Raw genomic sequence first — 26,829 nt, 5'->3', positions numbered from 1 at the left:
CCTCGTTGTGGTCCCAAAACACTTTCACAAGATTTTGTGCTTTTCAGCGTGCGAGGCAGCCAGTTGGAAGTATTTCATGTGATTAGTGTGGGTGGCTCCCACCACACAAAGGTTTTTAAGTTATTACCGCTGGGGCACAATAACATCCACGTGGATCAGGCACAGCCCCAGAACCTGTTCTCCACTGCTGGGGACAGCTGCCCTACCCTCAAAAAGCAAAGAGCAAGTTCAGACTAAAAAAAGAAGATTTTTTAGTGATGGAAAGCAATGAAGATAGTAAGGCAAAGTTTTTATTGAAGTTGGTTTAAAACTGCTTTATGGCCATCGCATTGGGTCAGGCACTGGGGAAGGGGTGCAGGAGGCACAAGAAGGCCGCTATCTCCAGCCCTACAGGAGCAAATCCTCCTCCGTTAGCTTTCGCTTCAGCTCGCTGCCTCGCGGGCCCGCTAGGAAGACAGGCAGCTTCACCTCAGAGAAGCTGTTGCCATCACCGAGCCCTGACCCAGAGGCTGGCTCTGCTTCCACCATGGTGTCGGACCCGGAGCCGGACTCCTCGTCTGAGAGAGGGAATATGTCACCCAGCTCCTGATATCGCTTCATCCTGAAATGCAGAGCAGCAGCAAGTTTGTTCCAAATCAATTGTTTTGTTTATTATCTCTTAAATGTGCACACAGAAGCCTCACATTCCCACAGGTGAGCCAACCTGTGACAGGACTGTTGAGACAGGAATACCGGACATTTCTGGATGCTAGAGTTGACAACAAACATTTGACAAATGAACTTACAGGGACGGGTCTGCCATGGGAGGAAGGATCCTGTTGGCTCCACCAGTGGGCATGTAAAACCAGGGCCCTTTCTCTTCAATGCAGTTAGCGGACCAGGCATCAGGTCGGCACCTCACTCTCTTGTACCTTGCCTTCTGCACTGGAGCACCTGATTGAACCAGCTGTGTGTTATTCACCAGGACGAGGATGTTATTCACCAGGACTATTAACTTTATGAGGACCTAATAAAGCTTAAAGGAGTGGAAGAAAGCAATTTGTGAGGCCCTGATTGCTCAACCACCAAAAAATAAATTAACCCTGAAGACATTCTAAATGGCTACTGACATCCTAAGTGACATCTTTGCTCTCAGAAATACCAAGTGCTTCTCACACATGGGCATGGGAAGTCCACAGGAATTAGGCATGAAAACCTGATGGGAAACCCCTGCCTCATGCCATCATCACAGCAGGGCTTATTCGCATTTGGGGCATGGCATGGCATGGCATATCCATGGGGGACCTGCGGGCTCAGCCACCTGTAGTTCTCCCCAGAGCTGGTGGAGATATCTCAGAATCCCCTGGGGACAAGCCACCCCAGCTGTGAGCTGCCCCTTGCACCCTCCTTTTCTGTTTCTCCCCAGCAAGGGTGACAGACAACTCTGCTTTGGCTCAGCTCCCTTAAGTTGAACAGGATGAGTTTTGATAGGGAGGTTGGAAATTCAAGGTGTGCCAAGAGCCTCCTTGAGAGATGGTTCAGGTGTCTCCTAGATATGACTCAGTTATGTAAACCTACGGTTGCAGCTCTGGTGCTCCCCAGGGACCTGACTGGGGCTGTCACTAAAAAGTGGTCTTCAAAAAATACCAAAAGGAGAAAATAACGATTGCATAGTAAAGATAAAGACAGCGGCACTTCATCCTTCCTCTCTGTCTTATGTAATTAATTTGTTCTGAAGCCTCCTGACACATTCTCACCATGTTGGCACTTCAGACTATTTTTTTCTCCATTTCCTGGGAATATCTTTCTGTAATTACACTTTTCTATTCCCCTATATATTACTGAAATGTACTAGATGACTTTCAGCTACCTCCTACACTCTTCTGTAAGAGAAAAATGATCTCATGGGTATCATTTCCTGCTTCTTTTACAGCACATGCCTTTTTAATACTTATTTTCTTCTCATATTATTAAGAAGGTTTTTTATAACAACAGTGGCAACAAAATAAACAACTGCAGCTGAATAATTTGCAAATAAACAGCGTACAAACACCAGGCCATAATCCCTCAACCTCTGAGTGGTAGTTATTAATTAAACCCTATCACTATCACAGCCTTGGTCTGGGGATAAATGATACTGTACATGCTTGGAGAACACTTCTCTCTCGCAAGAAATAAATCCACAGGATGCGTATCATCATGAATCAACGTTTCCTTTTAGTTGTATTAGCGCTGTGTGTTGCAATATTGTACTGAATAAACGTTTAATTTCCTCATACTTAGAACCAGTTTCCTGTCATCACAAGAAAGCAGACCATCGTAGTTATGACATGGGAACTGTTACATATTTTGTCTGCAACTAGATAACTGAATAACAGTAGTAACTGGACCACTATGTTGTTTCAAAAAAAAAAACAAACCAACAAGCCAACAACAAATTGAAATGCACGGATTGAAAATATACACACATACAGCAATGTATTTTATAAAGTCTTTTTCTCATAGGGAAAGGGGCACAGAAATGTGCCACTTGCAAAAAGCACCTTTTCTTACCATTCCCCCGCCAGAAAATGAAAGGTTAGCAAAACAAGTTTTCCAAGTAGAAAGAAGAAGGTCAGTTTGAAAAATTCAGAGACTCCCTGCTTGGCCTACACTGCATAGCCCAGAAAGAGGATTACCAAGAGAACAACCGCCCTGTTTTACCTTGTGCTGTGTATCCCACAAAGAGGATTAAACAAATAGCCAGGAAAATCCTCCCATTACATCTGATGAGGAGCTGCATTTTGGCTGGCATCCCTCCAGTCGCTACCAGCCTTCACCACGGCTTCACACTTCAGAAGTATGATGGGGCGAGGAGATCAACTTTTAGAAAAGGTTTCCAAAACCTCAAACCCAACCCAAAACCTGCGTCACCACTTCCTGATTGACGGGAGTGAGACAAGTACAGAAAAGCCCACAGCACTGTGGCCTCCTGGCCTTCATCAGGCACGGAAAAAATCCCCACTGCCTTCGTCTCCAGTTTTGCCCGAGAGGAAAAGCAAACCTGGCACCAACCATGCCAATGGAAGGTGTGCACTGCTAACAGCTTGTGGTCTAGGTGTGCATCCCGCCCAGTGCCTGCCTGTTGCTCAGAGGGCTCCAGGGCATTTGCTGTTTCCTCTGGAGAGAAAAATCAGCAGCGCTCCATCTCACCCCAATTTTCAGTCGATTGCATTTTGCATTGGCACTGGCAGTGATTTTCCTTGCTTCAAGCCCATGTCAGTCCACCAGGAAGGTTAGGAACTGGCTGCTTGCAGTTGGTGCAAGTTTCGCTGACTGGAAAATAATCTTCTTTCCAGAAAAGTAAACTATTTCTGGAATCTCCTGGCAGGTTTGGGTTTTCTTTAAAGCAGAATCTTAGATATTCGCAACAGAAGTGAAAAATGTATTCATTTAGAGAATAAATGCTGGCAGAAATACATCAGCTCCTTTCTGAAAGGACACAGCAGATTTGCTCAACCAGCTCATTCCTGTGTGGTGCAAGCACCCCAGGAAGCGTGGCAGACTGTTTGGACAACATGTGGCTCCATAAGAGGCATGTCTGGAAAGCTGTGAGAGCCCTTATATAGCTAGATACATGGAAACTGCCTTTCAACTAGCTCATACCTTTTGCTTGTCTTTTAGTTGCAATTAAACCAGACTTACGTGCACTTCAGAATAAACTACAAACTACAAGGTGATTTAAGTGGTGGGGGTTTTTCTCAGTCATACCATTAGCTGCTGGATCAACTTGTGCACCGACACATGGCCTAACGTGCTGCTGGCACCTTCAGTGATGCTGCAGCTGATAGTGTAAGTTGTCTGTGGTACATCTATTTTTACACAGTGGAAAGTCCACAGAGGCCCCCAGTGCGGATCTGAGCCGAGTGGTGACTTCACCCGGGGCGCAGCACTCTACCAAAACCCCATGAGAGGTGGAGGAGACCCCTCCAGTGGCTTTGCTCCTCAGGTTGAGATTTACTACCAGATTCAGGGATCAAGCTGCATGAGATTGATTATAAACTTCTGCACATGGGGTATTTCCTGCCACAGGTAAAATAGAGGACGCAAAGCAAGCAAGGACAGAAGGACCCACGTGCTGCGGTTATTCCTAGCAGCCAAATTTTTACTTTGCATTTTTAGCATCAACTTGTTTTTCTTTCTTTTTTTCTCTTAAGGCGGGGCTCAGCGTAAATAGGAAGCCAGTAAACGTGTGGGGAGGTGATCAACCTCCACCTGCTTAAGGCTGCGGAAACCGTCCCTGCAATAACACCTCTCAGTTTCTGCTGGTCACAAGCACATGCCAACCACTTCCACACCTCTCCAGCATGTGCAAACACCTCCCCATGTGGGAAAGCACCCCTCCACCAGCTATTTCTGCCCTTCCCACCTTCCCAGAGCTTTTTCCACCCCAACACTGGAAGCTTCATGGGATGTGGCCAGAGCAATACCCACCATTGGACATGTTTGTTGGGGGCCACAGATCCTGCAGGAGTGGGGGTAGCTGCTGGGGGTAGGTGGGAGCTGCAAAAGCCCCATATCTGAAGGGGGATCTCACAGAGCCAAGTTATCTGTCTTGTACCATCAGCCGATGGGGGAACTTGTAGTACTGGCAGTTTTGCCACGCAGTTTTGTTATTTTTTTGTGTGAGCATCACGCCTCAGGAAATGAGTTTGCTTTACAATTGGTAACCGTGGGAAGGCCAAAGCAAAATTTCCACTCTCCTGTCTCACGTACACCTGCATAATGGGGGCCCCAAGCCTGCAGGGAGTGTCAGCCTGTGCCCATCTTCTCTTGCCTTGCTGCACTCCACTGGTGCCAGCATGTTGCTGCACTTGGCAAGCAAGGAGCTTTTCACCTTCCTATGAACGTGAAAATGATACCATAGACCTGGATCTGAAGCAGTCTGTGATGAGCAGGTCTTCAGAGTTAAGCATGCCCTTTGCGGAATGCCATGGGATACCCAAGGAACACTGTGCAATTATTTATGTCTCTGTAGAACACTCAGGACATAAAATGCAAGTAATCAGCACAAATGAAACAATCTCACCTTGAGCTAGAGGCCACAAACTGCTATAAGTTAACACACATTTTTTAAATGGAGAACAGCACACAAGCTATACTATATTGGAACACTAACCTTGAAACATGCCCACTGGATGACTTTCAGAGTTTAAGAGGTTTTTTTAAATCAAATATTTTAAATCCACAGAGGAGAGGACAGTCACCATGCCTAGGTCAGCTACCTCAAATCTACCTCCTGTAAACTGCAAGAAATATTCGTAGGGTAGTACCCCTCTCGCATAGATCCTGTGTATATAGACCAGAGGATTAAATGCCCCAACAGAATGAGTCTATAAAAAGAAGAAAGTAAATGAGGAGCAGGTATTTGAGAACGCGGCTCACTCCTGAAGCATTTCTTACAGCTACTGCGCTGAAGTGCTGCCATTATTTTCAATCACACGCAAAGCAGATTTAGAGCTTTGCATTTTTCTAAGGCATTAATTTGGGGAGTGGGGGGCAGGCAGAGGGAGGAGGCAGCTTCAGCACCATGCACTCAGCCCCTTGACTAGACACCCAGACTCTTCCTTATGTGCCTGAAAAATCTGGGAGTAGCCCTTAAGCTGTAATAAACCCTTCAAAATCTAAACTGCTCTTTAGTCATAATTCTTGAGGCTGTTTAATTTCACAGTTGGTTTCAGGAGTAACAACTAATTTAGTAACATCACTAAATGGGGACCACACTGCAAGAGTGCCTGATATGAGGACATCCATCTTGCTGTCAAGTACAGGGAATGTAAGGAAAAGAAAAAAATCCCTCATTCACATGGGCTCATTTCACTAATCCAAAAACACCCCAGGAGGGTGTTTCAGCCAATTCTTTGGAGGACACCAACCACTGCTCTGCTTTAGCCCAGATAAACTCTGACGAAGCAGTTCGGTCCAGAGGAGCAGTCTGACACAGCCATTCTCTCTGCTGCTTTTCCTAGCAAGGCAGCACAGCTTTACTTTGCAGCCTGTATTTCCAACAAGCAGCCAGCCAGGTGATGGACTCCCATGAATGCATGGCACCCACAGTTCTGGCACTTATCAGCAAGGCATGCAGGCAAGGTGACATCTGTCCAGAAGGGGGATCCTGACAAGGAAGCTTCTCATTCATAACTGCTTGGAAATCAGGTAAACCCTAACTGCTGCACTGTTACCCTGCTCCCATGTTCAGATTTTTCCCCGGCCCAAACAGTGGGAGCTCTGTTCTGGCTCCAGTGGGGATCTAGGCTGACTCCTGCACCCCTTAAATGCTCATCCCCAGCAGAGCAGCAAGGCCAGCAGCTGGCTGGAGCAGCCAGGGGTCCTGAAGCCCTGCCTGCGATGCTCAGCTCTTTATTTGCTCTGCTGGGAAGGTGGAAACATTCATTTTGTACAGGCCACTGCTCTGGGCAGCAGCCAGTACAGAAAAGACCACATGTGTAATGAGCAGAGCTGGAAAAGGGGATAGAGAGAATGATGGCAACAGAAAAATTAAAGGTCAGACTGAGCAAAGGAGAAAGTGTCTGAATGGCAGCTGGATTGAACAAGAGGAATGTATTTTTTTCCCCATCTTGTCTTTTGGGATGGCAGAAGAGGTTTCTTCCTCAACACTCGCTGCTGAGGTGGGACAAGACCCCTTGGACCAGGACATTCAGCAGGCCTGAAGGACATTGATCCATCTCAGAAAGTACCCGTCAGCTGCCCTGTTAAATGCCCCAAAAAATCACCCTGACTCCTCTCAGAAGTGAGCTCCCTTCCAGTCAGGCAGCCCAAGCAGATTTAGGATGTTTTCTGTCAGAAGCTCATGTTCAACCAACCAACCTTTGGGGCCTGAAGGCAAAACTATATCCTCTCTTAAAATAACAAAGAGGCCACACAGGGAAGGAGGTTTGGATCAGCTGTGGGGGATTTGTAAATCCAGCCCCGAGCAAAGATGAATTATTAGCCTGGCTCATGTCTGAGCTCAGCACCTGGCCCCTTGTTTGCCTGTGTGCCCCAAGCATCATGGCACACGCAGCAGGGCAGTACATGTCATCCCTCAGCTTCTCGTGCTACTGCCTCTTGAATCTGAGGGCAGTATCAGGACCTGGCCCATGAAGATAAGATTCAGATCTTGCAAGAAATCATTAACACTCATGTGCATCACATCAAAATCAGGCATTCACTGCCATCTAGATCACACAGAAGAGCAACTCCTTATTTTTTCCCATGATGATGGTCAGTAAGCACACAGGAAGAGATCTTCGCTGGAAAGCCACAGCTGCATCAAGATCGAATGCAGACACTGACGGGAAGCTGCCAACGAACTTTCCCCATCAGCAATCTCCCCTCTGTGTGTGGGGAGAAAGGGTATCAGTAAACTCAGGAAAATGAAAAGGAACAGGAAGCATGGATGCTCCTGTGGAGGTCTTCCCGTGAACCAGATCCACTTCTCCCACCCCATGTGTGAAGTGGAGCAGAGCTGGTGTTCAAGCTCCAGCTAATTAACCCTTTACCTGCAGTCACAGTTTTGTGATCTTCACTGACTAACGGGGAAAGAGGTGAAAATGTGTTTAGAGTAAAAGAAACTTCCTATCGACCAAAGAAGCTGGACACTTTCTGGATTAATCTCAACTAACTTTTCTAGCAAAGAGTGCAGGGGTGAGGCCAGGACAGGCTGACCAGGGAGGCAGGACTCAAAAGACCTGCAGTACCTTGTGTCTTTATGGTATAGAGAACAAAGTGGCTTTTCACAAGCTCTATGTAAAACCAGCAGCTTGGTGCCCTAAGAAAAAATTAAGGCAAAGCACAGGGAGAAGGTAAAAAGGATTTGAGAGTTATTTGTCAAAAGTTCCAGATGTGGACAGCAGGGTGAATAACAGTGTGTGACACTCATCAGCTCTAGGTGTCCACACACAAACCATGGGTACATATTTGGGTGTCTGGAGTAAACTTTGGTGGCAGGAGATTATGTTGTTCTTTATAGCCTGCAGACCACTTGCTGGCAATTGGATCCAGCATCACATTTCTGTCTCCTTGCCTGGACTAGACATCACTTTTAGGGAGCCACTACCTTGTTATTTAAAAGGTCCTGGCTTTCTGGTGAAAGGAGGCTCTGGGTCCATCTGATTGCATCCTCTCACGGGCTGCTATGAAACTTCTCTGGTGTTTGCTGAACCCACGGGCTATCCAGAGATGAGCAAGAGGAATTTCATGGCCAAAACTCTGAATAAGTTGAGACCCTGCCTGGGAACCACTTGCTCTTGCTCCAGGACACTTGGGGTACAGGAAATCATCTTGTTAATTCATTTTTTATTTCTTTCCCCACACACATTTCACCCACAGATCTCACAGTAGCTATCTGACGCAAGCACTTGTGCTCCTCTTGCAGTATTCAGTGACCAACACCAGCTCACTCCATCACATGCCATTGTGATCTTTCACTCAATCACTCCTCCCATTCCTCTTTGTTTCAGCAGAAAATTGCATTAAAACCTTCAAACGCTGAAATCCTTGCATCCTTGTCTGATGCCAACTAGTAAGTCTCTTTCATGGTGACAATGAGCATATAAAAATACTTTCTTTTGTGCCTACCAGATGCAAAACCCTCCAGCACTAAACATTTAAAACATTGCTAAATATACCTTAATTAATGAAGTATTTGGTGTTAAGGCACCATGTCATCAATTACTTCTCCCAAAACAAACACTCAATACCATGGACATTTTCTCTTTGAAGAGAAGTCATGTGTTTGCAAAGTGTGCTGTGTTCAGTATCCCAGCAGCCCAACAGTCTCTCTGGCACACTGTCCAGATCTTCAGCTCTTAAGACACCACTGTACAATGGTTTTGGAAAAAAGGCAGCCAGGCAAACAGTGCTTATCAGAAAACCACTGACTGTTCCACACCTGCCCATGACAAGGAGGAGCTAGAAACCACCAGGCAAACTGCAAAACCAAGAAGTAATCGCACTTTGGACAGAGTTCTGGGAAGTAGTTAAAAACAATTTTCAAGCCAACTTTAAAATCTGCAGTAGTCATCTATGGTAAGCCCTAAAGTAGCCAAAGATGTTGCAACTGAAGAGGAAAAGTTGACAAATGCTTCTCACCACAACTTTATGCCCTTGATCTTAACGTAACAGTCTTTAGATTTCTAACTTCAAGTCCACAGCAGGGTTGACCTTGTGCGCTGCTGGTCTAGCTATGTCCTCCTTCATGGGACTAATTCTGGGCATCTTATAATGAAAAGTTCCACAGAAACTGTGTAGGTAACTCAAACTATCTCAGTCTTAAACACAAGAAAAGCTCATCTTTGCACTCTCACTGCTGAGCGAAATCCAAACAAAACTGAGATGTGCAAACCAAGATCAATCTTGATCCTCATTGTGTGATGCTTAGTTTAATCAGGCTCCTGCAGTATTTCTGGATGCGGAAGTGCAGCAGCAATCACGCCCAGTGTGAACACTGCACTGATACATTGATACATCTCTCTTTTGCACACAGAGAAGGAAAGCATTTGCCTCACCAGGACCACACAAGCCTGTGCTGGGACAGGACCAGAACTCTCAGCCAAGGAGCTTTCAGGCAGGTGAACAGAGGGAACCAACCAGGGACATTTGGTTTTGACACATTGAGGCAGCAACTGCCACTGGCTGCTCCCCTTGCGACACGGGGGACCTGCTTTCCTGCTGTAAAGGGGAAGTGAGGGCTCACTTCTGCCCACTTCCCCTGGTGTTTCAGCTGTCTTAGAGGGGAGAACAGCAAAGAACACAGCTGTCACCTCCTGCTGCTCTCCTCCGGTCTGGTGCTCTCAAGAGAAAAAAAGAAAGAGCCTCCTTTGATGGGCTTCAGGGAGAGACTAAGAACAAGGCGCTGCTTTCTTTGTCTCCTGAAATATTTAAACACAGCACAACCTTGTAATCGCCCCATTTTGTAACAGATGCCATGTTTCTAGTTGGCATGAGAATTAAAAGCATTCAAATCAATAAAAACCGTGCTTTTACTCAAACCTAATTACTTCTTGTGAGCATTATGCACTATGTGAAGAAGTACACAGATTATAGCCTCCAAGTTCAGATCTCACACTCAATACAAATTCTGCACAAATACTGGCTTCTCGTGAACCTAACTGCTTTATGCTGGGTAAAGAGAAAGAAACAGTAGAACAGAAAGGAGGTTTCAGTTGTCAGATTTTTTTGCTGTACAAAAAGGAATAGAAAAGCAGGTTAAATGGAGTTCACAGGAACCTAATCTTTACTTAATCTTTGAAATAAATGTCTGACCTCACACATACTTCACAGTTAAAACTCAGCATTCCCGAAGGGAGCTTTGCTGCCTAATCCAACAAGCTGTCCACCTCCTTTTTTTTTGAAAAGGATCCCAAGAAATACACAACCTTATGTAAGATCATTCTTTCATATCATTGAAGAGGGATTAGACAAAAAGTATCCTTAAAGAGACATGCCTTAAAAGAGCCTCAACATGATCTGTTGTGCTGAGCATGCGGCGCAATACATAATAAAATGCGGCGGCAGTTTTGAATGTTCTGTATAGAAGATGAAGAACTGGCATCCTTGGTTTCTGTAACTCTATGCATTTATATGAAATATATATACATTTACTACATGGTTTTTAAGAAGAGCAACAAAGCTGAAGCTTTTAAAGACAGTTTTCTGTCTGAAAACAGAACCGCAGCACCACCCACACAGCTGTGTTGAAAAAGCTCCAGTCTCTCTTATTTCCAGGCCTTCTTACTTATGGACCTGCTGACCCCTCACTAGGATTTTGGTGAATTCAGCGTGTTCCTCTGCACACAACTGCTGGATAAATCACTCACCTTTGCCTACACTGCAGGTAACTTAATGCTCGTGTCAGACCAGCACTTGAAGGATGACAGGAAAAATTACAAAATTAGTTTGTATGCTGGGATAACCCACAATCTATTGATCCCCAGTTACAAGTAAACTTAATCTCAAGAGCCAATCCTTGCTCTAAAAAATTTGCTCAAAGGCCCTCAAGGGTAGAATATTAAAATACAGAAAAAAATCCCAAAACCAAACAAAACCAAAGAAAAAACAAGTATCTACACCCGCCTTCTACTTCAGTATGAAGCTTAATGTTAGTAGAATAAACACCAACTTTCAAAGGATGAGCTCATGGTAAGAGTGCACACTAGCTTTAATTGTAATCATAGGTAAAAATAATGCGCAATACAGCCCGCTGATAACTGTTTCACGGAGAAACTATGGGCCGCCGTACCTTCAGGCCATGGGGGGAACTGAATTAAAGATCAGACAGCAGAAAAGAAATTCCTGAGGGCTGACCTGACAATTATTCAGTAAACCAGAAACAAGACACACACGCATATGCGTGCACTCTCTCCCTTATTCTATATGCATGCAGGTGACTGGTCTAATTTTGAGTTTTCCTGTCTCTTATTTGCAGGACCCATTTGTTGGCTTATTTGTTTGTGGTTAGAAGTCTTCTGCAGAGAATTCTGCAAGCTAGGGATTTTTGCTACACGTTTAACACATACATGCTTTCTTACTTGCATATGCTTCCCCCTCACATCCTCCAAACGAACGTCATTTTTTCCCCTTGTTTTCTTTCATTTTTCAGATGAGTCCAGTTGCTTTGACTATTCTCCTTCAACGCCCTCTATTGCTGTAAATACCTTCTCATGGTAAGACAGGTGTACATGGGTGGGACACTAGTGCACACCTCATCCTCCCATCACTTCGTTTTCCCTCAGCATCTCTGTGTTCTCTTAATATATGGTTGGACAATGTGCTCAGCCTACATTTTACCTAAAACAGGTCCTGGTTCATAATCCTTCTGTGGACACCAGAAACACAAAGACAACCTCTGTGTACAGTCAGATATGCAGACTGGCCTTCCATAAAGAGTAAATAGATCAAGGCAACACTAACAGATTGTGTAAGACCAGGAACGTTACCAGCTTTAAAACAGAAGTCAGCAATTGATGGCACACAGGTGGATTTTGAATAGTGCCTCAGCAGCAGTGGGATCTGCAGCAGGTTCAGAGAGGTCCCCATTTCAGCTCCTGCCAAGACAGCATCTGGGCCCCCTGACCATAACAAGGTGTGCCATCTTTGGCATCCCAGGCCTTTAGACTGTATGTATCAACTGTCTGGAACACTAGAGCACAGCACCTCTAAACTGAGAATTCTTTACAGTGTATTAAAAGCAGGGTATCTGCTCCCACCACAAGGAAGACAGTTCGCTGCTTTCTTGCTCTTGGTTCTGGCACTTTGATTTCTCATGTGTTTTTACCGAAGACACTCACGTGGAAACACTTTCACAACTATTTATTTTGGCCAAAGTTGTAATGTGTATAGTATCTTAGTAAGATACAAGGAAACAGAATTCTAAGGACTCTGAAAAAAAACGTTTAGCCAAGTAGTCCATTTATTGAGCTTCTATTAACTAGATTTTGATTAACAGGGGAAAAAAGAAAACACTGAGCAACATACAAAAGAAATATTGAAAACAACAAAGTTCCCTTCTTATGGATAAAGTTTTCTGGGACAAATGTTAGAAAACATAAAACATATTCTAGTTGGAAGAACGTGCCTCAGTTTTCTTAGAAAAATTTCTGCTGGAGAAATGTTCTCTTAAAAGAAAGAATCTTCAGACAGAACTACACTTAGAAACCGAACCATACGCCAAAGGAAAAAAAAATATGAGGGAGAAAAGGTTTATATTGACATACAGGACAAACAATACAAAGCATTAGCTGAACATTCACTTTACATTTAAAGTTTATACCATTAGTGTGGGTGAGCTACTGAATGGGAGAGACCCAAGTTTTTCACAAAGTTATACTACTGCAGGCTCTAGGTGGACTACCAAACTGTAAGACATCTTAGTTCTATCAGTACAGAAGGTGTCTGACAGCACTGGTTTATACAGATATCATTTTAAAAGTGCACATTTCCTTCAAGGCAAGTATTTATATAAATGGACACAGCTTTGCTCTTAGTCTCTCCATTTTTGTTGGAAGAAGACCCACCATCTCCTTACTGAGTTCTAGTTCAGTTTCAATGGCACGGACAGCATCTGGGTACTTCTCACAATAGTCTACCAGAAATGTGTAATATTCCAATGACGTCTGCATATTTTCCAGTTGTTTTTTGCTATCCGAAGTAATAAGCTTACCATATAGTCGTGCAATATGAAATTTAGCCACCATAGCAGGACGAAGAACATCCTCCTTGAGCACTTCAGGAAACACCTTATCTGGGTTCCTCAAAGAATCTAAGAAGAGTTCATAATATTTGATTGCGAACTGAGCCAGAGAATTAATTTTTTTAATTGTGTGGGGGTCTAGCTCCTCTAGCCTGTTACCAATAGCTACCTTTAAATCCATCATCTTGTAATAGGTGTCAGCTAGTTCAAACTGAAGCTGCCTACTGATCAACAGATAGTACTGTGGATTCAATTCTGAGCATATAGGCTCCAGCATGTCTATTCTACGCTTGTGCATTTTGCAGCGCCTCTCATAGTCTTCTTCAAAGAAAGCAAGTACCTTAAACAAAGCACTGTGATCCTGAACAATTTCAATATGGTCAGTAACATAACCATCAACCTGAAAGAACTCTTTTGCTTCCTGAACATAGTTCTGACCAACTAGGAAGATTTCTCTGGCTTCTTGAAAATCTAAAGGATAAACACTGCTCACTTTCTCTTCCATGGCTAAGACAGAGTCACATATATCACTCATCCCAAAAAGGACAGCTTTTTTTCTGCCCTTCTCTTTTTCATCCTCTTCTTTTTCCCTTTGGGCTTTAAGTTCCAATTGCCTGTCTGGATCCAGTTCTCCTATATTATCCTGAAATGACAAAGCATACTCATTAAAAATGCACATGGCTTATGAAGAGAGACTTACACTGAATCATATTATTTACGAGTTACCTTTGAAATGCAAACAAGACAGCAACAAGACAAGAGAAGATGCACTAGCATGCTAGACTTTCTATTCACAAAAATCACTTAAATTACAGTCTCTATTCTGTAAAAACCTAAGACTTAATTTAGTCTCCCTGCCCTGTGGGACAATATAGCCAAAACAATACCTCTAAAGCCCAAAGGCCCTACTTCTGCAAAGCATTTCAGCACATGCCGAGTTGTAAACATTCAAATGAACGTTTAAATGAATTAGATGAATGATTGAATGAGAACACCAGCATACAAAACTGTTCCATATTAAGATGTTCTGACTAGCAGCTAAATAAGAAGTCATCTGCCAAATCAAGCTGCAAGAAAATGCAGAAGAGGAGGAAAATCTGCGAAGCTGCTCTATAAACAGTACACTGATTACACTACAGAGCTGATCTCCCATCCGTGCTTATTTCCAACTGCTGCGAAGCCAAAGCATACTGTGAAACACTTGCTACAGTGCAAGCAGCTATTGTATCATTCATTGGGCAATTGTTTATCACTTACTACCAACTATGAATTGATTCCTGTTACAAACATCAAAATATACTTCGTTTGCTTTTAAACAATGACAGCTACAGATGTTTGGTTACCTCAAGTAATTTCTGAGCACTTTGCAGGAGATTCAGGCAATACTTAACCCAGCACCTCGCAATTTCAGCTTTTCTCTGTCGAAGGTCCTGTTGGTCTTGATCTGTTTCATCTATTGAATGGACATAAACACATAAAAACTTTAAAGAGAACTCAAACACTCCAGCAAGCTCAAATATTACAAGCAAAGAACATGTTACTTGTAGCTAATTAATTTTTCCTTATTGTTAGACAGAAACATGTTCTCCATGCCAATTTATATAGTAATTGTGTACACTGTCATTCTGGTAGAAACCATATAGATTAACATGCATGAATTTTGAAAAAAAAAAACCCCAAAAAAAACCAAAAAACCCCAAACCAAAAAAATATCATGTATATTTCAGACAACCTTTGATCTTGAAGATGTTTTACTAGAAAAGGTTTCCATGTCTCTTTGTAACAAGAGCAAGGAATCAGGATAACCCATTTTCTGTGATTCAGCTGCCTGCCAGTTGTTTCTCAGGACATCTTTATTGCAATAGGCCCCACACTTGCTACAAAAAAAGGGAATAAAAGTAAGGGAAACTGCCTTTGATTAATCTACCTTGTACTAGCATAAGATTTATTAGCTCTACAACTTGTGTATTTTTCTCCCCGCTGTCGTAAGTAGCAGCCCTGCTGATGTCTCAAGATAACATTTTCAGAAACCCAGTGGATTTCAGAGAAAACTCATTTCCCAGTCTCTAGGCAAAGGGCAGTGAGTTTGCTAACAATGAGGGGATGCTAACATTCCTTTCGCCAAATAAAACCCCAACTTTAGACTTAGATCCATTGTGTTCATTATCTTTCATCAGAGCCAATCAAGTTGTTCTTAATGTAGAAATAAGAACTGTTGCTAAATAACAAAAAGGCATCTTTACTAAATACCTCTGTGTTTGCTTATATTCCAATTAACGTGATAAAATAGATGTATTTGAGAGTGGCTAATGTTGACTGTGCATTAGCCTTACTATAAGACAGAACTTTCTGCTTAATGATCTTCAAGTCCACAGCCCAGCTCTGTGTACAGTGAAAAGGAAGGGAAAATAGAATGTTTATTTCGTTGAAACAAACACAGATATTGCTGCTCCTATTTGGTGCAGGAGGAAGTCAACATAGAAGTTAGTTGACTTGATGAAAAAAATCACACAAGAAATTTAAAAAAGACAATTAAAAATAGGACTCTTATCTACCACTTCCCATCTTGCACCTAAATTTGAGACTGTAACTGACTGTATGTTTCTACACACCTACCAAAAATATAACTTCATTTTTTGGCTTAAGTATGATATTTATGACCTCTGACAACTGCACAGTCAGGTAGCTATGGAAGCCCATAAACACTGATTCAGACCTACTGGAATTTTTGTAAGAGCCCTGCTTTCCATCAGCATAACAGATCCACATAACCTGACTCAACAGCCTTCTTTTCACTGAAACTAAAAAGCTTTTGGAAATCATCCTCAAATTCCTTCAATAATAAGACAGGCAACGGCATAGAATTCTGTATTTTTGAGCTAAGAGAAATACTAAAAGCAATTAATGTACTGTCACTGAACTCCAATTAAAACAAACTCAGGTGGGTCTATTCAGGTTATATTTTAACCTGAAAAAACAACATCAGTGGATTAAAGAGTTTGTGTTGTAAACAGCTCAAGCCATTAGAAGTTAAATCTGACTTTGAACAGTCAATATATTGGTTATGAATTAACACAGGGGCTTGCTGAATACTTGCTCACTCTCCATGAGTTAAAGCTCTATTGATTTGAAGCTTTCAGTTGCCCAAGACACAGAATGTAAAAGGCTGTGCTGTAAATAAACAAAGACTAAGCCCAGACAGATGAATGATACCATCATGTAACCACAGGTCCTTAAAACTGTGGTTGGTTTTCTGCAGGTTTCTCTTATTGATCTTCACACTGAACCTCAAAGTTGTTCCTTTGCATCAATACCCAAAACAAAAAAAGGGGAGCTACAACTCTAAAAATAACTGTTAATGGAGCTGCAGCAACCAACAACAAAAGACAATACAAGTATCTTCTGGATTTGGGTTTTTTAAATGCTGAGTTACCCTCCCTCTTTTAAACAATGCCCAAGAAGCATCTGGTTTAGTTCATTGAGTCATAGCCCTCTGATCACTGAGAAGCAAAGGAAAGCTGCATTTCAGCACATGTACAAGGACAAATGGATGAATGGCAACATTGCCACTACTGAAACAGATACTGGTTTAAAATTGCACTTTTATTCTGATGGGCTTTCTGAAACACCAGCATCTCATAGCAGTGCAGCAGCTCTTCAGGAACATCCCACTTTACTAATTACTTAAAATATAAGTTTTGTACATATTGCTAGACTTCATTTTTAAACCTCATTTATCATGACTTCACAATATTTTATTCAAAACTTAAATATGAACTTACTGTCTTCAGCAGATGGCACCTGTCCAGCTTGGCTAAAGACAACACTGGCTGCTGCTAAACAGTGTCGGGACTCCATAAAACATTGCTGAGAGAAACAGAAATGGCAGCATTTATCACTGGTATAAGCAGCCCAAGCACTGCTCTCAGCTTGGCTAAACCCCTCTCCTGAGCTAGTAAAGATACATGAATACAAGTGAAATCATAGAACCAAGAGGCTCTGGAGCGCTCTCTTCCTGCACACTCAAGAGACAATTTTTCCACATCCACTACTGAATACAGTATTTTCTTACCAACCATTTACTCTCTACCACAGCCACAATAGCAAGCCAATAAGACAACATATTGTGAACATTCTTACTGTTCTGATCTATGCTACTGTCACTTCCTTGTGGTAAAGGAAGTGATGTCTTGTGGTAAAGACTGTATCATGGGCTGTTGTTAGTTGGAAAGAGCCAGACACACAAGTCAACATTATGAGTCAGATTTAGATTCCTTTACTCATATTTGGCAGTGCATTGTTTAATGATTAGTGCTATCAATGCATCAAAAAGACATGGAAATTGCGAGTTACTACTGAAATCAGCATTAACTGGCTTAGATATGGCATACGTCTTTCAAACATCAGAGAAGAGCATCTGAATAGTCTGGAATATAGAAACTCCCACATAAAGCTGAAGTATTTTGTAACACAGTAGATTATATAAAGTCAACACAGCCTCAAGACAGAAGCAAACAGCTACCATCTCACATACTTTAATGTTCACATAGGCTTAAACAAGTTTTAAGCATGTGTAAGGTACAAAGGACAATAATTTATAGGATATATACAACGTGAAATATTTTCACCCTCAGATGTTTTTGGTTTTATTACCTTTATTGTAAGAAAACAATATAAGAAACAATTTAAAAGATATTATAACCTTAAAGTTTTACTTATAAACATCATGTTACATCACTGCTGATATGTCATTAACTACAGAACTTTTCTTAAGCCTGCACCCCTGCTCATTTTTCCCACTGCCATCACACCACCAAAGAAAGCCACTATGTCCTCTTCAGAAAAAACTAACAAATGTTTCATGTCAGAAGGCAATTTGTAGTTCGACAGACACACATTTTTAGTTCAACATGGAGTCCTGCCACAAACAGCTGTCTAAGCAATTGTCTTATTTGATAGTTACATTTATGATATAATTACAGCAGAAAAACATTAGGTATATTACCTTAGAGAGATAGTACTGTGACAAAGTAGCAGCATTGAGTGCCCATTCTACTGGGTGGTAGCCACAATACTCAAGCTGTCGTTTAAGAGTAGTATGGCAATACTGAGCAGCCTTCTCAATCATCTCCAGGTGCTGGTAGACTTGTGCCAGATAATACAGTGTATGCGTATAGGCTTTTTCAAATCTAGGAAAACAACAGTCTGTTTAGATTTCATCTCCCCAGCCCCTCCCTCCCCCTCCCAAAATACATCCTCATAAAATTAAAAAAGTACCAATATTCTAGGTATGCTGCTACACACCCCACCTTTTTGATCTTTCTTGGTCTGTAAGTTTTTCTTCTTCTGCCATGAAATGTTCACTGGGATCCAGAGGAGGATTTCCATCCTGCAAGAATACATGATATATTATTTTACTTTGTAACATAGTGCTCCCTCTTCTGGCTGCAGAAGATTTACATTTTTCTATCCCAAATTCAACAAAACTTCACATAACACATCTACGCCTACCTCAATGTCACAACTCTTGAGCAATTCCACAAAACTCAGGAGATCTAGAGAATTAAAGCCACAATTCCACAGATAATTACAAAGTTTTCAGCTTATAGAAGACTTCTGCTTACCTACTTTAAAGCGATGCAATCTGTCAGCACCAGAAACATTCAACCTGGATTCTCCAGGGCTATAACTGGCTTTATTTTGCACAACATTATAATGTTTTTTAAAGTATTAGTGTAATACCAAGCATGCCTTCTAGTGTGAAATATTTGTTTGCCCAAGTGCACTAATCAGTAATAAGAAAACATCCTGCAGGAAGTGCTGCAAAGAACATTGTGTGCAGACAGAGCTCAGCAGATCTGCTGCAAAGACTTACTGCTGTGAAATTACTCCCTTGATTCACAAGCTAGTAAGACTAATGAAATATATGAATGAGACAACAGGCAATGTCTTTGGAGGATGAAGCTGCTAAATCCTGATACAAGACATGACCTACATACAAGTTATTAATGATGTGAACTATTTAATTCAGAAGTGTGCTTTTTTTGTTTTTAAAACCATGAGTTCTGTCAGAATCCTTATAGAGACAACTATACAACTTTCAGCACTGCTCTGTTAAACCTTACCTTAAAACAACCGTCAGTAAAGTTAGATTCAAAATTTGCAAATCCAAGAGATTAACACTGTTTATGGCAAAGTTCTACTAGTCTGTCCTATGTTCATTTGTAAATGTAAATAACTTCAGATGCCAATTCTAAAACATTTTAAATAAAGGTGTCTTTCTAAAAGTGGCTTTTTGCCACTAAACAGTGCATCCTGAAGGATGCTTAACATACCTGCTAGCAACAGAGCCCAGTTTAGTATGCAACTTTCCTAGCACTTTCTTAACCTCTGTTCTGCTGACAGGCAAGGTACGCCCCAAAACCACCACACACTAGCTGTGTAATATGAACAGTTTGTTAAACAAGTACACTAGCATTAATCAGGTATATAGCTATACATAGTAAATAAGTGCAATAAAGCAAATTATGTATATATAAAAAGCGCAGAGAAAAATTAGCAATGCATCAAATCATTACTGTACAGAGAGAATAGAGATTAAGAAGAAATACATCACCAAATACCACTGAATCATCATCCAGGCCCACACTTTAAGCTGGGAAGCCCCACTGCAGCCAATGCCAGGAATCTCAGGTGATTGGGAAAATAACTACATGGTGTGTTCATCCATAGGTGAGGCTCCAGATTCAGCCACAAGAGGGTCCTGTTTTTTCACTCTTAGAAGAACAACCAGCTTTATGCCAGATCTCCAATTCATAGAATCACAGAATAGCTAGGGTTAGAAAGGTCCTTAAGACCATCTAGTTCCGACCCCCCTGCCATGGCAGGGGCATCTCACACTAAACCATGTCACCCAAGGCTTCGTCCAACCTGGCCTTGAACACTGCCAGGGATGGAGCATTCACAACTTCCCTGGGCAACCGATTCCAGTGCCTCACCACCCTCACAGGAAAGAATTTCTTCCTTATATCCAATCTAGACGTCCCCTGTTTAAGTTTTAATCTATTACCCCTTCTCCTGTCACTACAGTCCCTAATGAAGAGTCCCTCCCTAGCATCCCTACAGGCCCCCTTCAGATACTGGAAGGCTGCCATGAGGTCTCCACGCAGCCTTCTCTTCTCCAGGCTGAACAGCCCCAACTTCCTCAGCCTGTCTTCATACGGGAGGTGCTCCAGTCCCCTGACTTCCTCATGGCCCTCGTCTGGACTTGTTCCAACAGTTCCATGTCCTTTTTATGTTGAGGACACCAGAACTGCACACAATGCTCCAGGTGAGGTCTCACAAGAGCAGAGGGGCAGGATCACCTCCTTCTACCTGCTGGTCACGCTCCTTTTGATGCAGCCCAGGATACGGTTGGCGTTCTGGGCTGCAAGCACACACTGAAGCCGGCTCATGTTCATTTTCTCATTGACCAGCACCCCCAAGTCCTTCTCTGCAGGGCTGCTCTGAATCTCTTCTATGCCCAACCTGTAGCTGTGCCTGGGGCTGCTCCGACCCAGGTGCAGGACCCTGCACTTGGCATGGTTAAACTTCATAAGGTTGGCATCAGCCCACCTCACAAGCGTGTCAAGGTCCCTCTGGATGGCATCCCTTCCCTCCAGCATATCAACCGAACCACACAGCTTGGTGTCATCAGCAAACTTGCTGAGGGCACACTCAATCCCACTGTCCATGTCACCGACAAAGATGTTGAACAAGACCGGTCCCAACACCGATCCCTGAAGGACACCACTCGTTACTGGTCTCCAGACGGACATTGAGCCATTGACCACAACTCTTTGTGTGAGGCCATCCAGCCAGTTCTTTATCCACCGAGTGGTCCATCCATCAAATTGATGTCTCTCCAATTTAGAGACAAGGATGTCGTGTGGGACAGTGTCGAATGCTTTGCACAAGTCCAGGTAGATGACATCAGCTGCTCTACCCCTGTCCATCAGTTCCGTAGCCCCAACATAGAAAGCCACCAAATTGGTCAGGCAGGATTTCCCCTTAGTGAATCCGTGCTGGCTGTCACCAAGCACCTTGTTGTTTTTCATGTGCCTTAGCATGCCTTTGTTTGTTAGTGGGGCTGTTCGGGGCTGTCCACACTGTGAGCACTGGACACATGCCCCAGTGCAGCAGAGTATGAATGTTGTAAAACAGCTGCACACCTCTCTTTACCTACCTCTTTCCAACAGTTACGATGAACACAAACATATATACTCTATTGAATACGCTGTGACAAAGAACATACTTTTGTTACGTCTCTCAGTCTTGAGAGGAGATTAAATCTCAGCTAGGTTCCCATCCATTACAACCCCATTAATTTCTTAGCCCAAGACAAAGTAAGGTAACAGATAAAAAACAATCCAGAGAAATACTCTTCATAAGATAACAGGGACTCAGGCAGAAGCAATGGTAGGGAATCTATTCACTTTATAGGGAAGAAAACATATTCTTATGTTTGTACTTCTCACTAAAAAATCATGAATAGATTAGTTTGCTTGTTTTTAAAGAAAATGTTTTATTCATCTTCAAAGCTGACCAGATATGTCTGAAACAGACAATGACAAATACATAAAAGTGTGTTTAACCTACCAGAGAGGTGTAGGGTTTTTTTTACATGATCTTTTAATCTTTGAGTTTATAACTCATTAGTTTTTGAGATGTGAATTTATAACCCTTTCTTTAGCTATGAAGGCCTACAACCTTGCAAAAGCTTCCAAACCTTCTAACAAGATCTGGAGTACATTCTGGCAAGCCTACAGCTATTCCTGCAAAGAAAGCAATTGAAATGACACTGTAAGCAAGACCCTTGCCTCCTTCCTGTATCTACGTATTTATCCTCTACTGTCAAGACTTAGGCCTTTAATTACCACTAGGAAGAGCTCTGCAAGTCTCCTTTATCAGCCCAAGCTCCTGGTCATAAGGCTTCACACCTCAGATTTCCAACATAGCGCACTAGACAATCAAACAGCTTTGCTAATAGCAAAGTGTTGTTACAATGCTACAGTAGTTATTTGCCTTGGTTTTGCTCCAAGTGCTTTAAGGGGGAAAAAACAACCCCAACCAATTTGTAAGTTAACTAGACTCTATCAGTAAACAACTAAATCCACAAGTTCAGGAAACACCTCCATCATCAACAGTTTACCTAAGACTCCCAGACAGGAAGGCTTCCTGACAGCCTAAAAATAGGGAATGTTAAGAACTGTAAATTCAAACTTTTCTTATTTGTGAATGATTAATGTTGACAGGGCTGTATAAATCCTAAAGATCCTGCACCACTACAAGGATCTCAAGTCCTCTTTATGAACCAAGTTCATGTAAAATCTGAACTGTAAATTCATGAAACTATGGTCTATCCAGCATTTACAGCTGTCCTGAGACACAGATTCTGCTCCTTAAAGGCTTTGAATGCATTTAGCTCACTCACAAACTGTCCCTGAGGCAAATGAGTGTAGGAACAACTTTGCAAAAAGCTTAAAAATAGCACAAGAGAGTCTTTGTCAATCCACAACTCAAAAGGCTGTTTAATATGCATGAGAAGTTTAACTGTTTATAAGACTGTCCTCTTGGATATGGAGCTTAACTACTTGCTCCTGTGCAACACTGTGCACAGTCAGAGCAAACCAAGCAAATATGTTCTATTTGGCTTCAACTTTGGATTATCAATACAATGAGCTTTCAAAAAGGACCATTTATTTTAAGCACAATTATTTACCTGAATAAGTCCATTTTGAAATGAGCAAGTGATACTCTAGATTGCCTCTTTCTATGCCAGCAGTACAAATCAAATCAATTTTCAGAAGAATCATAGCAGCCAGTATAAAGCCCAGAAACTCAACTTGCATCACATGATTTTTTTTTTCCAAAGATTACTAAAACTGTAAGGGGCACATGAAAGTAAAACCTGCCACAATATTAATAATAAACACAGTACCTCTTTCATGTATTGGTTATACAGGGCTTCTGCAGACTCCAGGTAAGTTTGTGCAGTTTTAATTTTGTCCCTTTCAGACCACAAGATACCCAAGTTGTTCTAAAGGCAAAAGGAAAAATTTGTCAGTTATTTTCCCATTATGTTCCATTTACATTACACATTTTCCCCAAGCAATTTATCAGTCCTCATCCTTATATATAGGTGTTTTAATACAATAGATTTCAAAAAGCAAAAATCATGACCATATCACAAGTTGCTCAAACAAGAAGATTCTCACACAGCAGCAAATACAAACAAAGTCACCTCACATCCTCCACACCTTTTTTGTGTTTGCTATGTAAGGACTGGCTTTTTCAAACAAGACCTTTTTCCATGCATCTCATTCATGCAGCTTTTATATCATATAAAAATGTCATTAAAAGAGCCAAGGAACTAGAAATTTGTCATCATGATTCTGTAGAAAATTTAATTGAAAAAAAGATATGCAAGGACTGAATGCTTGTATATTTTCAACAATGAAATGACATGAAAAGAATCGTTAAAATGGAATACTGCCTTCAAATTTAAATTACAACAATGTTACTTAGTAACATTACTGTATCCGTGAACCCACCTTTTACGAAAAGTACCTCTAATTTTATTAATAAGATGAAGGCATTAACAATCTTTGTCTAATGAGCTAATTTAATTCCTAGGCAGTGTTGTTATAAAACGTAGCAGGGCTAAAAAGCCACAAAACTTCAAGAGTTAGAACATGTAGTTGTGTGCCAGCCCTGTGCCCCTTTTAATTTCATTGCTTTTATTATTTTTATAAGAAAGCACCATATTGCATGATGTTTATGAGCAGAAATACTTTGCCCACAGCCAAGCAGAGGACCAGACCAAATTTAATTAGGCAGAAACTGTGGTGTACAACCTTATGCAGAAGTTCGAAAGTTAGAAGTAGGGCTATAGAAACAGGCCCAGCAGGAAAAAGGAACGCTTTTTTTTGAAACAGAATTCAGTGCCTTGACAACATGCTCTGTATGTCCTAGGACGGGGTGAAGTACAGCCACTGTTGACAACTACTGATTTTATATTAGAAATTTTAATTAAACATTCAAGTCTTTAACAGCGCTTGGGACAAAAGCTGAGGGCATACTCATTTACAATCACTGCTCTCAGCTACATGCCTTATGAAAGTGCCAGACCACAGCAGACCTGTTTACTGTTGGATCACATCACATAACAAACTATCCTGCTGTTTCCTTGTCCTGGGTTAAGCAGTAGCAGTCATTTTTCTCCTTCTTAGTAGCTGGTGCAGTGCTGTGTTTTGACTTTCAGCCTGGGAACAGCGCTGATAACACCAATGGTTTTAGTTGCTGTTCAGTAATGTTAACTCTGACCAAGGACTTTGTGACTCTTATGCTCTGCCAGGGAGAAGGGGAAGCCGGCAGGAAGCAGGGAGAGGACACCTGACCCAAACTGACCAAAGAAGTATTCCATACCACAGCAAGTCATGCCCACTATATAAACTGGGGGCAGTTACCCGGAAGGGTTAGATCACTTCTCAGGTCGGACTGGGTATCGGTTGGCAGGTGGTGAGCAGTTGTATTCTCTTCCCTTGTTATTTCCCTTATCATTATTATTATTGGTGGTAGCAGCAGTGGCTTGTGTTATACCTGAGTTACTGGACTGTTCTTATCTCAGCCTCTAGGAGTTACATTCTTTCCATTCTCCTCCCCATCCCTCTGGGAGGGGAGGGAAGAGGAGGGGGAGAAAACGAGCGACTGCTTGGTTTCTGGGTTGCTGGCTGGGCTTAAACCACGACATTCCTAAAGGCCCCAAAACAAGAAAATCCATGAAAATTTTCATCCAACAGAGAGAAATACTGCTTTCCATCACATCAGCTCAAAAGCAGAGTGGATTTCTTGGCACTCAGCCACAAAAGTAACAACTTCCTAGGAACACACAGTGGGAAAAGGTTATCTGATTTTGACTGGCTGCTCAAGAAACCTCCAATCTTGTAACAAGTTACAGATTTGTAGCAGTGCAGCCAAACTGTCACTCAAGGATGATGAGCAGATGTAACCTGGTGAATTCCACATAACTCAGTTCAAGTAACCTATGTAAGACAGGTAAAGTCACTATTTAACTAGCACCTTTCTACTGAACACACAATCTCTTGACAGCTTTTGCAGTGTTTGACAAAGAAGCACTAGCAAACCTCTTCTAATTAGAGCAGCCATTTTTCACAGAAACATCAACTGCTCTGTTTAAAGTCTAGACAAATATCTAACTATATACCAGCTGCCATGATAAAGCTGTTGAGCCTTTTGTGAATCTTCATCTGGCAGGATCCAATTTTGTTAACTATTAGTTTCTTCAGAATGAACTGAGTACTACTTCTAGCCTTAAAAAACTCTATTTACTGGTCTGGAATATAATATAACAGATTAAGAGTTAACAGGCAAGAATGAAAAGCAAACAAGTGACTACTTTTGAGAAAAATTTACCTTTTCAGGTAAATGGCATAAATAGAAACATCTCTCAACTTTACTTGGACAACAAAATGACAGTTAAGGAAACCACAAATCAAGTTCTGGACATAATGAGGTCTTCTACTAATTGATTCTTGCTCAGTTCTTACAAGTTCTGCCTCAATCTATGCTGAAGAGTACACTGCTTTGTCGACACCCACTTTCTATTAAGAGAAATCTATCACCGTTAGATGCTCTGCACGCCCAGAAGAATCAGCAGCATGTTTAAAACAATGGCATCCATCCACAGCTGCCACCTGTGAATTTTTTCTTTGAGCAAGAAATAAACGCCAGCGCTGCTGGTGCTGAAAAACCCATACCCTTCAAGCGACTGAAGTGCCACGAATCCCCCTTACCGTCTGCAGCCCACTGCAGGGACCACGCAGCTCAGCCCACAGCCAAGGCACCTGCCTCCGCCAGACCCCACCGCCTAACGCCACCCAAACGCCCTCTCCCTGGACCCCTCGGACCCTCCACCTGCAAGCTGCACCACAGACACCCCCGTCGGCCTTCACAACCCCAGCCCACCTGGGCCTGTATGTAGAGAGAGACGCAGTCTGGGGAGAGGCGGTGTGGCTCGAGGAGCTGCATGCAGCGCTGCAGGTGCTCCTCGCCGGCCGACAGCTCCTCGGTGTCGGTGTGGTTGACACCCAGCTCGTACTCCAGCACAGCCCGCCGCACAGCCAGCAACCGCGCCTCGTCGCCCTCCTCGGCGGCGCTCAGCAGCTGCTTCACCTCCTGGAGCAACGCCCGGGCGCTGTACTTGGAGCGGTAGGGGTCTGTCTCCGGGTCCTTGCGCGACTCCACGGTGGACAGCGTCCGGGCGGTCCGGAACTTCTCGCACACCCCGGCCCACCCGCAGCCCCCCACCGCCGCCATCTTCCCTCTGCTGGCCGCCCCGCGTCACGCGCACGCCACCTGACGCGCCGCCTTCCAATACCCGCCGCGCTGCAGGGGCGGCCCCGCCCCTCCGCCCGTCTCGTTGTCATGGCTGCCACAGTGCTTGCGGTGCCGCGGCCCCCCGGCTCCTGCGGTTTCCAATACTCGGTGCTCCCCACAGCCCTCCCTGGGCCGGAGCTGCGGGCAAACGGCACCGAGCGCTTAACAGCAGCAGAGGGTGG

General features: G+C 42.8%; 2 protein-coding genes across 2 annotated transcripts; both read right to left on the bottom strand.

The window, feature by feature from the left end:
* Nucleotides 1-268: 268 nt before the first annotated feature.
* Nucleotides 269-2,853, bottom strand: SRGN (serglycin). The gene is made up of 3 exons (XM_065671000.1): nt 2,683-2,853; nt 786-933; nt 269-601 (listed from the first exon to the last, which is right to left on the bottom strand). Exons 1-3 carry the CDS (start codon nt 2,771-2,773, stop codon nt 388-390), a joined length of 453 nt encoding a protein of 150 aa, XP_065527072.1. The 5' UTR covers nt 2,774-2,853; the 3' UTR covers nt 269-387.
* A 9,555-nt stretch (nt 2,854-12,408) lies between these two features.
* On the bottom strand, nt 12,409-26,605 carry KIFBP (kinesin family binding protein). Its single transcript, XM_065670991.1, has 7 exons — nt 26,237-26,605; nt 23,190-23,288; nt 18,520-18,599; nt 18,216-18,399; nt 16,993-17,077; nt 14,554-14,663; nt 12,409-13,853 (listed from the first exon to the last, which is right to left on the bottom strand). The coding sequence occupies exons 1-7, from the start codon at nt 26,585-26,587 to the stop codon at nt 12,975-12,977; spliced, it is 1,788 nt and encodes a 595-aa protein (XP_065527063.1). The 5' UTR covers nt 26,588-26,605; the 3' UTR covers nt 12,409-12,974.
* Between the last annotated feature and the right edge of the window lie 224 nt (nt 26,606-26,829).

The sequence above is a fragment of the Lathamus discolor genome, chromosome 3 (assembly GCF_037157495.1).
Source record: "Lathamus discolor isolate bLatDis1 chromosome 3, bLatDis1.hap1, whole genome shotgun sequence".
In the NCBI taxonomy this organism is placed as follows: domain Eukaryota; kingdom Metazoa; phylum Chordata; class Aves; order Psittaciformes; family Psittacidae; genus Lathamus; species Lathamus discolor.
Note: the sequence above shows the minus strand (reverse complement) of the source record. Positions and strands in the feature narration are given on the sequence as shown.